The sequence below is a fragment of the Rattus norvegicus genome, chromosome X (assembly GCF_021556685.1).
Source record: "Rattus norvegicus strain SHRSP/BbbUtx chromosome X, alternate assembly SHRSP_T2T, whole genome shotgun sequence".
In the NCBI taxonomy this organism is placed as follows: domain Eukaryota; kingdom Metazoa; phylum Chordata; class Mammalia; order Rodentia; family Muridae; genus Rattus; species Rattus norvegicus.
The window spans coordinates 29,420,606-29,431,956 of NC_141554.1; the positions used below are offsets into that span (position 1 = coordinate 29,420,606).

General features: G+C 44.0%; 1 protein-coding gene across 1 annotated transcript; it reads right to left on the reverse strand.

Annotated features, from left to right (window-relative positions):
• Nucleotides 1–9,154: 9,154 nt before the first annotated feature.
• LOC147998182 (endogenous retrovirus group K member 7 Gag polyprotein-like) lies at nucleotides 9,155–10,429 on the reverse strand. The gene has a single exon (XM_087601270.1). The coding sequence runs from the start codon at nucleotides 10,427–10,429 to the stop codon at nucleotides 9,155–9,157; it is 1,275 nt and encodes a 424-aa protein (XP_087457396.1).
• Nucleotides 10,430–11,351: the final 922 nt, after the last annotated feature.

Genomic DNA, 11,351 nt, shown 5'->3' on the forward strand with positions numbered 1-11,351 from the left:
AGTTCCAACCATTTGCCTATGAATTTCATAAAGTCATTGTTTTTGATAGCTGAGTAATATTCCATTGTGTAGATGTACCACATTATCTGTATCCATTCCTCTGTTGAAGGGCATCTGGGTTCTTTCCAGCTTCTGGCTATTATAAATAAGGCTGCGATGAACATAGTGGAGCATGTGTCTTTTTTTTATGTTGGGGCATATTTGGGTATATGCCCAAGAGAGGTATAGCTGGATCCTCAGGCAGTTCAATGTCCAATTTTTGGAGGAACCTCCAGGCTGATTTCCAGAATGGTTGTATCAGTCTGCAACCCCACCAACAATGGAGGCATGTTCCTCTTTCTCCACATCCTCTCCAGCATCTGCTGTCACCTGAGTTTTTGATCTTAGCCGTTCTCACAGGTGTGAGGTGAAATCTCAGGGTTGTTTTGATTTGCATTTCCCTTATACTAAAGATGTTGAACATTTCTTTAGGTGTTTCTCAGCCATTTGGCATTCCTCAGCTGTGAATTCTTTGTTTAGCTCTGAACCCCATTTCTTAATAGGGTTATTTGTCTCCCTGTGGTCTAACTTCTTGAGTTCTTTGTATATTTTGGATATAACGCCTCTATCTGTTGTAGGATCCGTAAAGATCTTTTCCCAATCTGTTGGTTGCCATTTTGTCCTAACTACAGTGTCCTTTGCCTTACAGAAGCTTTGCAGTTTTATGAGATCCCATTTGTCGATTCTTGATCTTAGAGCATAAGCCATTGGTGTTTTGTTCAGGAATTTTTTTCCAGTGCCCATGTGTTCCAGATGCTTCCCTAGTTTTTCTTCTATTAGTTTGAGTGTGTCTGGTTTGATGTGGAGGTCCTTGATCCACTTGGACTTAAGCTTTGTACAGGGTGATAAGCATGGATCGATCTGCATTCTTCTACATGTTGACCTCCAGTTGAACCAGCATCATTTGCTGGAAATGCTATCTTTTTTCCATTGGATGGTTTTGGCTCCTTTGTCAAAAATCAAGTGACCATAGGTGTGTGGGTTCATTTCTGGGTCTTCAATTCTGTTCCATTGGTCTATCTGTCTGTCTCTGTACCAATACCATGCAGTTTTTATCACTATTGCTCTGTAATAGTGCTTGAGTTCAGGGATAGTGATTCCCCCTGAAGTCCTTTTATTGTTGAGGATAGTTTTAGCTATCCTGGGTTTTTTGTTATTCCAGATGAATTTGCAAATTGTTCTGTCTAACTCTTTGAAGAATTGGATTGGTATTTTGATGGGGATTGCATTGAATCTGTAGATTGCTTTTGGTAAAATGGCCATTTTTACTATATTAATCCTGCCAATCCATGAGCATGGGAGATCTTTCCATCTTCTGAGGACTTCTTCAATTTCTTTCTTCAGTGTCTTGAAGTTCTTATTGTACAAATCTTTTAGTTGCTTGGTTAAAGTCACGCCGAGGTACTTTATATTATTTGTGTCTATTATGAAGGGTGTCGCTTCCCTAATTTCTTTCTCAGCTTGTTTCTCCTTTGTGTAGAGGAAGGCAACTGATTTATTTGAGTTAATTTTATACTCAGCCACTTTGCTGAAGTTGTTTATCAGCTTTAGTAGTTCTCTGGTGGAAGTTTTGGGATCACTTAATTATACTATCATATCATCTGCAAATAGTGATATTTTGACTCCTTCTTTTCCGATCTGTATCCCCTTGACCTCCTTTTGTTGTCTGATTGCTCTGGCTAGAACTTCAAGAACTATATTGAATAAGTAGGGAGAGAGTGGGCAGCCTTGTCTAGTCCCTGATTTTAGTGGGATTGCTTCAAGTTTCTCTCCATTTAGTTTAATGTTAGCAACTGGTTTGCTGTATATGGCTTTTACTATGTTTAGGTATGGGTCTTGAATTCCTATTCTTTCCAGGACTTTTATCATGAAGGGGTGTTGAATTTTGTCAAATGCTTTCTCAGCATCTAATGAAATGATCATGTGGTTCTGTTCTTTCAGTTTGTTTATATAATGGATCACGTTGATGGTTTTCCATATATTAAACCATCCCTGCATGCCTGGGATGAAGCCTACTTGATCATGGTGGATGATTGTTTTGATGTGCTCTTGGATTCGGTTTGCCAGAATTTTATTGAGTATTTTTGCATCGATATTCATAAGGGAAATTGGTCTGAAGTTCTCTTTCTTTGTTGGGTCTCAGTGTGGTTTAGGTATAAGAGTAATTGTGGCTTCATAGAAGGAATTCGGTAGTGCTCCATCTGTTTCAATTTTGTGGAATAGTTTGGATAATATTGATATGAGGTCTTCTATGAAGGTCTGATAGAATTCTGCACTAAACCCGTCTGGACCTGGGCTCTTTTTGGTTGGGAGACCTTTAATGACTGCTTCTATTTCCTTAGGAGTTATGGGGTTGTTTAACTGGTTTATCTGTTCCTGATTTAACTTTGGTACCTGGTATCTGTCTAGGAAATTGTCCATTTCCTGCAGATGTTCAAGTTTTGTTGAATATAGGCTTTTATAGTAAGATCTGATGATTTTTTGAATTTCCTCTGAATCTGTAGTTATGTCTCCCTTTTCATTTCTGATTTTGTTAATTTGGACACACTCTCTGTGTCCTCTCGTTAGTCTGGCTAAGGGTTTATCTATCTTGTTGATTTTCTCAAAGAACCAACTTTTGGTTCTGTTGATTCTTTCTATGGTCCTTTTTGTTTCTACTTGGTTGATTTCAGCTCTGAGTTTGATTATTTCCTGCCTTCTACTCCTTCTGAGTGTATTTGCTTCTTTTTGTTCTAGAGCTTTTAGGTGTGCTGTCAAGCTGCTGACATATTGTCCCCGCCAGCGGGGACCCAGTTATTCAGGGTCCCGAAGAGGCTTTCTACCTGTGGGCCAAAATGGGTGAAGAGAAGAAGGAGACCAAGCAAAAGTTCTGTCGTCAAGGTCTCGTTTATTGGGATGAACATTGCAGCTTTTAAGGCTTTTAGGTAGGGGGAGTGACCTTTGTGAAATATGAAGGAGGGGGAGATGAGGGTACAGGCAGTGATAGCTGGAGGCAAAGAAGTCACGCGATGAGGTCAGGTGGTGGAGACACTGGGTGTTGACTGAGGAGATAATTGGTATCTGCTCAAGCTGAGGCATCCCTTGAATGTTATACTCCTGTGCCGTAAATTCATGGGAGAGGCTTTATCCAACAATCTTAAGATTTATGGCAGTCATCTTCGGGGTGAGTCTCTGTGGCCAAACAGCCCAGAGTCACTTTGAACCATGAAGTCAAAAAGCGGCTAGGCCCAAATCCAATATGGCTCCGTGCATCTCCCCCATTTTTCTTTAAAAAAAAAACCATTAGGTGGAAGTAGTGGTCTGAGAGAGATCAGACATGCCTCACAGAGTGCCCAGCTCGGCCATGGCAAGCCACTCTTGCAGTTAGGACTGCACCCCAATGGCTAGGAATGAACTTATGCTGTAACACAGTGTTCTGGGCTATACGTGTGTGTTATTGGGGGAGAAACTGGGCAGAGGAGCATTTGACCGGCCCGCACGTTTAAACGGGGTGTAGCCACCTCTGTCTTAGAATGGACCTCTCAAACCCCAGCCTTATCTGTCATAGGATCACCTTGTCGCCCCCAAGGTTCCTGTCTTAGATTGGTCAAGGGTCAGAGGAAGTTGCCCGTCCCTGAGGATAGCTACATCAGGTCATCTTCTCATTCCTCTCACTTGAGCCAAGGGGCGAAAGAGCAAGGGCCAGATAGCATTAATATCAGATATTGTGGAAATTGAGCCTCTCCCGATAAGTTGCAGGCACCTCATCTTGTTCATTGTCTCTCTGGTTCTCCTCAGCTGTTCCGGTCTCCAAGCGATGATAATGTACTGAAACAGAATTTCTAAGCAAAGCAGAATCTACTTGTGATTTAATAAAGCGTATAAGTCGTTGGAAGGCCCAAGGACCAAAGAAAATCAACAAAAGTAGGCCCACAAGGGGTCCCAAAATTGAGGGCAACAAGGTAGAGAGCCATGGGGATGTAGAAAACCAGTTTTGGTACCAAGACTCTTGTTGTTCTCTCTCTCTCCTTCGTTTTTCTAGGCTATCTCTCACCTTTTTTAGACTGTCTTCTACAAGTCCAGTCTTATCTACATAAACACAGCATTCCTCGTTTAAGGCTGCACAAAGTCCTCCTTGTTGTAGGAAAATTAAGTCTAGGCCTCTTCTATTTTGTAAGACTACTTCAGACAACGAGGCAACTGAGTCTTTTAAGTTAGCTAATCCATCTCTTAATTCAGCAATATCCTTATCTATGGCTTCACTAAGCTGGTTATAGTATTGATGGGAAGTAACGAGGGAAGCGATGCCAGTGCCTGCACCCGCGGCCCCTAGACCTAGGAGAACGGCGAGAGTGATGGCAGTTACTGGTTCTCTTTTTACCTTGTGAGGCATATCCGAGCCCTTTTCCCAGGATTTAAGAAAAGTCTCTGGCTCATGTATGCTGAGTCTGGGAAATAATTGAACCAGCACACAGTAATCTTTAGTCTTTAAAAATTGAGATGTTATAACATATGTGGTTAGACCAGTGGAACATGCTAGATAAGTATACTTGGGGGCTTGTAAATATGTATTTTGATTGTCAATGATTATGGTATGATTACATATTTCTAATAATTGTTTAGGGAGGAGCATGTTCTTCCCGAGGAGGCAGCTTCCTATCCCTGAGACTTCTGTGATAGTGAGTTCTATGGTGTTCCAAAAGAGACCACCAGTGTTATTAGTATATGTGATGTTGCCAAAAGTGGCTATACCCTCATAGAAAGGAGGGTTAGCTGAAAAACACATCCAGCATTCCTCATAAATAGAGGTATTTGTTTCCTGTTCATGATATACCAAGGCAAGAGCTGAGGCGTTAAGAACAGATAAAATCAGGCTTGTGGGGGACATTGGCCCAACAGGTATGGTGGGCTGAAAAAGGGTAGTTGGAGGACTAGAGGTGTTAAAGGGGGGCTGAGTCACCACCCTGGGCAGCAAGGAACCCTGGCTATGCAATTGAGGGTTAGGCCCAATGGAGGCCTTATGTAAGTTGGGGATGGTTTTAAATAATCTAATTTTGAAGGTTACTCCGGGGTCTCTATTGGCAACATACATCCGGAGACCCCACTCAAACCCCCTATGCCAGTTTTCTGGGGTGATCTTTTTCCCAGCATCAATAAAAGTTATTGTAAGAGGGTTGCACCAGCCCTTGGAAGGCTCAGTGTTCCGGCATTCTTGGGTTAGAGTACTGTTTCTGTTAGAATTGTGCCACCCCTTTTTTACTGATATAATCCCAAGAGGAGGTAGGTTTCCAGTATGCGTCTCCTGTGGTTTCACACCCCCAGGAGGCACAATAGAATTGATCCCTGTATCCACACTTATAGTTTAGGGAGCGATCTCTGTGGGATCCGGGACAGACATAAAAGTCAGTTTCCCTAATGTTGGTGCGTCGATGGACAGTGTCACAACCGACATATCTTTCATTAAAACTAGACCCATGAGGGGCTTCAATTAGGGGTAAGTATTTGTCTGCGAGGCCCCAGTAAGAATTTCCTCCTGCAGCTAGTTTACAAAAATCTGGAGTTAATTGTGGCCAGGTGGGGTTAGGGCCAGTGTGGGAGGTGGTAAAGGCGGTATCTCTGGCCTCATTTATAATTACCCAGGTGTAATTCCAAATCTGATAGGGGCTTGATGTTCCGGATGTCAGCACAGTTAGAAAGAGAAGTTTCAGTAGAATCCAGTAGAACTTCATTGCTCTGAAAAAGAAAACATGCATTTTTCTCAGGCGGCCACCCTGGAATTTGTTATAAGGCTTTATCAATCTTGGAATTTGTTTGAAATTTATTGTAAAGCTTTATTAATCTTTCAGGGAGCCATCTGCCCCCCCCTCTTTAGAATTATAAATACAGGCGGACCCTTTTCCCCAGACTATCACAGGGTCAGGACCCTGCCACTGTCCAGTTAGGGGGTCCTTCCAAAGAACGTGAGCGTGATCCATCTTGGTTGAGGGGTGCCATAAGCGATCGGCAGCTGAATGCCCTTGATTATCCAAAGTTAAGAAATTCAAAACAAAAAGGGCATGGGATAATAAAAATTTTGTGCTGCCTTTAAGAGAATAAAGAGTTTCTTGGGCAGTAAGCTTTAACAGTGTATTCTTAAGGGTTTGATGTGCTCGTTCCACAATTCCTTGTCCCTGAGGGTTATAAGGTATGCCTGTAATATGTTTTATTTGAAATTGGGAGCAAAATTGTTTAAATTTATGACTAACATAGCCAGGCCCATTATCTGTTTTTAGCATTTTGGGTTGTCCCATAACAGAAAATGTGTAGAGCATATGAGCAATAACATCTTTTGTGGCCTCTCCTGTGTGTGCAGAGGCACATATGAACCCACTAAAGGTATCAATGGTAACATGTACAAATTTTAGTTTTCCAAAAGATGGGACATGGGTGACATCCATTTGCCATATTTCTCCCAGGATAAGGCCCCTGGGATTAACCCCAATGTGTGGCTCAGGAAGTAGGGTCAGGCAGTTTTTACAATTTTTGACAATTTGTCTGGCTTGTTCTCTAGTAATTTTGTACTTAAGCCGCAATGTTTGAGCATTAAGGTGATGGAGTGAATGTGCCATCTGTGCTTCTTGTAAGGAATCACTAAGAGAAGCAATCATTGTCAGTCTAGTGGCCCTGTCAGCTAAATCATTACCTTTGGTTAAAGGATCGGGCAGATTCGAGTGGGCTCTGATATGGCCCACAAAGAATGGGTTTGGCCGGGCCCTTATGTGTTTTTGTATTTCTGAAAATAGTTTAAAGGTAGGTGTTGAGGGTTGTATAGTAGAGACAGTCTCCAAGACTCGGAGAGCTCTGACTACATAATGGCTACCAGAAAAAAGGTTAAATGATTGATTTATTAATTTAAATATTTCTAAAGCACTATAAAGTTCTACTAATTGGGCAGAAGCGTATGGGGTATGGACAAAAAAAAAACTTGATCTTTAACAACAAAGGAGGCCTTTCCATTCTTAGATCCATCTATGAAGACAGTTAAGGCATTTGGTATAGGTTTCAGCTGTGTAACCTTTGGGAAGACAAAGGGGGTAACATGGAGGAACTGTAATAATTTATCTCCTGGTAAATGAGTATCAAATGTTCCCTGATAAATAGACAGCAGGACTGTCCAGTCATCATGTCTGTGCTGCAGCCAAGCAAGCTGCTCCTGTGAATATGGAGAAATAATATCGGGATCGCGGCCAAAATGGTGAGTAGCCAGCTTAAGCCCCAAGAAAATGGTCTGGCAAATTAAGGAGGGATAAGTAGGAAGTATTTTAGGGGGGGTTGCGGGCAGGTGGATCCACATTAGTGGATGATTATCTTGCCATAGGAGGCCTGTGGGTGTAAACCTTGTAGCGAAAAGGATCAGATACAGTGTCTTGGAGGGGCTGAAATAACCTATGAATTGTTGGCTGATAGCCTGTTCAACCTTTAGTAGGGACTTTTCAGCCCCGGGAGTCAGAACCCTAATGGAATTAGGATCAGGGCTACCCTTCAGAATTGCAAATAGAGGTTTTAAATCACCAGTGGTTAGCTTAAGGTAAGGTCTAAGCCAATTAATATCACCCAAAAGTTTTTGAAAATCATTTAAGGTATGTAGCTGCGATCTTCTAATTGTTAGCTTTTGAGAATAAATGGATGTAGGTTCTAATTGGAATCCAAGAAACAAAAAGGGATATTGCGTCTGAATTTTTTCAAGGGCAATGGTGAAACCCCTTTTTTGTAAGGCCAGAACAATAATTTGGGCTAGTTTTTGAGTTTCCTGTAAGCAAGCAGAGGAAACCAAGATATCATCTATGTAATGAATGATGTAAGAAGAGGGGAAACGCAGCCTTATTGGATCTATAGTTTGGGCCACATACCTTTGACATAGGGTGGGGCTATTAGCCATCCCCTGTGGTAACACTCGCCACTGAAAGCGGGGATTAGGGCCCACATGGTTAATAACAGGGATAGAAAAGGCAAAGCGGGCACAATCCTCCGGATGAAGGGGAATAGAAAAGAAACAATCTTTTATATCAATGACTATTTTATAAAAGTCTCTAGGAATAGCTATTGGAGAAGGCAAGCCAGGTTGTAGGGCCCCCATAGGGACCATAGTTTTATTAACCGCTCTAAGGTCTTGTAACAATCTCCAAGAACCATTTTTCTTTTTTATGACAAAAATAGGGGTGTTCCAAGGCGAAGTGGACTGTTCAAGGTGCCCTTGTAATAATTGTTCCTGCACCAACTGTAGGGCCGCTTGAACCTTTTCTTGAGGCATGGACCACTGATCGATTCAGACTGGATCATTTGACTTCCAAGATATTTTATCAGCCTGGAGTGCAGGAGGAACAGCGGTCTCTATGAAAAAAGGTCTGCTCCTAAACCTCCTCTATCTGTTTTGGGCGTGGGAGTTAAGGGTTCTGTGATTCCCTGTTCATTTCTACCTAATCCTTTTCCAGGGAGGAATCCTGTCCTTAACATTTGGTTAGTAATGACCTCATTGGGACTACACATCATCACCCCCATCTGGGAAAGAATATCCCTTCCCCAGAGGTTAACAGGGAGTCCAGAAACTACAAATGGCCTAACTGTGCCTGTATTATTCTCTTTATCTTTCCAGGTCAGGAGCTTTGAACTTTGGAGTGTATCCTGTGTTTGATCTATCCTTTTAAATGTGTGGCAGTAGCCTTAAGGGGCCAGGTTGAGGGCCAGTGTCTAGAGGAGAGCACTGTTGTATCCGCCCCTGTATCTAAAAGGCCCTGAAATTGTTTGCCATCAAGCCAAAGAGACATCATGGGTCTTTCATCAGTTAATTTTTGCACCCAATAGACATCTGAAGAGCCAGGGGAGGAAGAACCACGCCCCTTTACTTTATGAGGGAACTGCCCCATGAAGGGAAGCGGTAAGGCCTGTGCAATGCGTTGTCCGGCTCTAAGCGTTAAGGGGCCCTGCGTGGCAGTGGCTAGAAATTTTATTTCTCCAGAATAATCAGCATCTATTACAGAGGGAAGGATGACAAGTCCTTGAAGAGCACTCGAGGCTTGCCCAATTATTAAGAAAAACATGCCAGGCGGCGGGGGCCCAAACTTTCCAGATTCTATGATAACAGTCCCTTCCTCAGGGGTTATAATCCTGGTGGTGGAGGAACACAGGTCCACTCCTGCACTTCCTGCTGTTGCCCGGGATAAGTTGGCGTTGCAGGAGCTTGATGCTGCACTTGGGGGCGGGTGGTCACCCGTGGATAGGGGCCCCATTGTGGGGCCCCCCGCTCCTTTCCCTGGACCGCAGGGAGGGTTTGTCCACTAACGTCAGTCTTAGACTGACATTCCCTGGCCCAGTGACGGCCTTTCCTGCAGCGGGGACAAACCCTCGGGGCAGTGGGCCATCCAGCAGGGCTGGGGGACTGGCTAGGTTTTGGGATGTTGCATTCTCTAGCAAAATGACTGGGTTGTCCACATTTGAAACATGTTCTGCCTCTAGGGTGACCAGAATCTCCAGCTCTTTGGAACACAGCCCCAATTGCCAGGCTGATAGATTTAGATACTTGGTGAGAAAAAGAGTCGACATCCTTGCAAAGTTTAATCATGCCTGGGATATCAAGGTCTTTGGTCTTGCCTCGAAGTGCGGCTCTACACACCGAGTTAGCATTTTCGAGAGCAAGCTGTCTAACGAGAAGCCCTTCACTTTCATTTTGACCTAGGATTCTTTCAGCTGCTTCTTGTAGTCTCCCTACAAATTGAGCATAGGGCTCTTGTGCCCCCTGGATTATTTTAGTTAAGGGGGTGGTGAGCGCCCCTGTAGCGGGGACTGCTCTCCAAGCAGACAAAGCCGCCTGTGCCGTTTGTGCTAGTACACCGGGAGACAGCCCCAGCTGTTTTTCCTCAGAGGCAAATGAGCCCCTCCCACATAGCTTATCTGCCGTCCAGGAAGCAGATTTACTTAAGGGATTGTTTCTGTTTCTAGCAGCAATGCTCTCCGCTTTATCAATAAATTCAGATTTCCAAGTCAAATATTGTCCTCTAGTGAGGACAGATTGTACTACCTTGGTCCATTCACTAGGGGTCAAATACCCAGACCCCGAAAGTCCTTCTAGGATAGCCAAGGTAAAGGGGGCATTCATACCATAATTTTTAACAGCTGAATGTAATTCCTTTATGTGTTTGAGTTTAAGTTTCTTGTATACGGGACACGAGGTCCCACCCTCATCCTGATCAGGGCTTTCCTCTTCCGAATCTGAGGGTCCCTCCTCATAGTTATTTTCTTCTTCACTTTCTTGTTCCTCATTACGGTTATGATTAGTACTGTCTGGCTCGCGCTCGTCTCTGGCCGACCTATTTAGTGTTCTAGTACTGTTTAACTCAGACTCATCCCTGGCCTGTCTGGCGCGTGCCCTAGTCATGACTGGGAAAGTTAGTTTTGGTTGGGGTTTTCTACTGGCCTTAGCTGGCCCTTTTTGGGCATACTGTCCCTTAGTCATGGTCTCTTGTAAATCCTGGATTTCTAGTGTAAGATCCCCCAATTCCTGCTGTAGGTGTAAGATCTGTTTAAGCCCAGTAATTTGCGCTTGAAGTGCAGTCTTAGTCTGAGTCAGTTCCTCCACTACTGCAACCGGTAGAGGTGCAGGTGGGGCTGAGGATATAGGGAGTAGATAAGGTGGGAGGCAGACAGGCCCAGACCTCCGAGTGAAGAAGATCTGAGTCTCCTGTGGCTCGGGAAAATATCTCTCTTTCTCATACCTGGCAGCTTCCTCCTCTAATTTGGCCTCGGAGGCGGGATCTAGACCTGACTCAGAGCATTTGTTTTTCCCAGAAAATTCTTTTTTTTTTATTAACTTGAGTATTTCTTATATACATTTCGAGTGTTATTCCCTTTCCCGAATAACACTTGAAATGTATATAAGAAATACTCAAGTTAATAAAAAAAAATAAAATGAGGAGAGAGACCTCACCGCCTGATCAAGTGGGCACTCCTGAGGCTGAAGAGCGGAGGAGACCACCAACACTGCCCACCCCTGCCCACATCCCTGGCCCAAGAGGCAACTGTATAAGGCCTCTGGGTTCCCGTAGGGGAGGGCCCAGGAGCGGCAGGACCCCTGCGCCTGAGACACTGCCGGAACCTGAAGGAAACAGACCGGATAAACAGTTCTCTGCACCCAAATCCCGTGGGAGGGAGAGCTGAACCTTCAGACAGGCGGACACGCCTGGGAAACCAGAAGAGACTGCACTCTGTGCACATCCAGGCGCCAGAGGAAAACACCAAACGCCATCTGGAACCCTGGTGCACGGAGGCTCCTGGAAAGAGCGGCGCAGATCTTCCCGGTT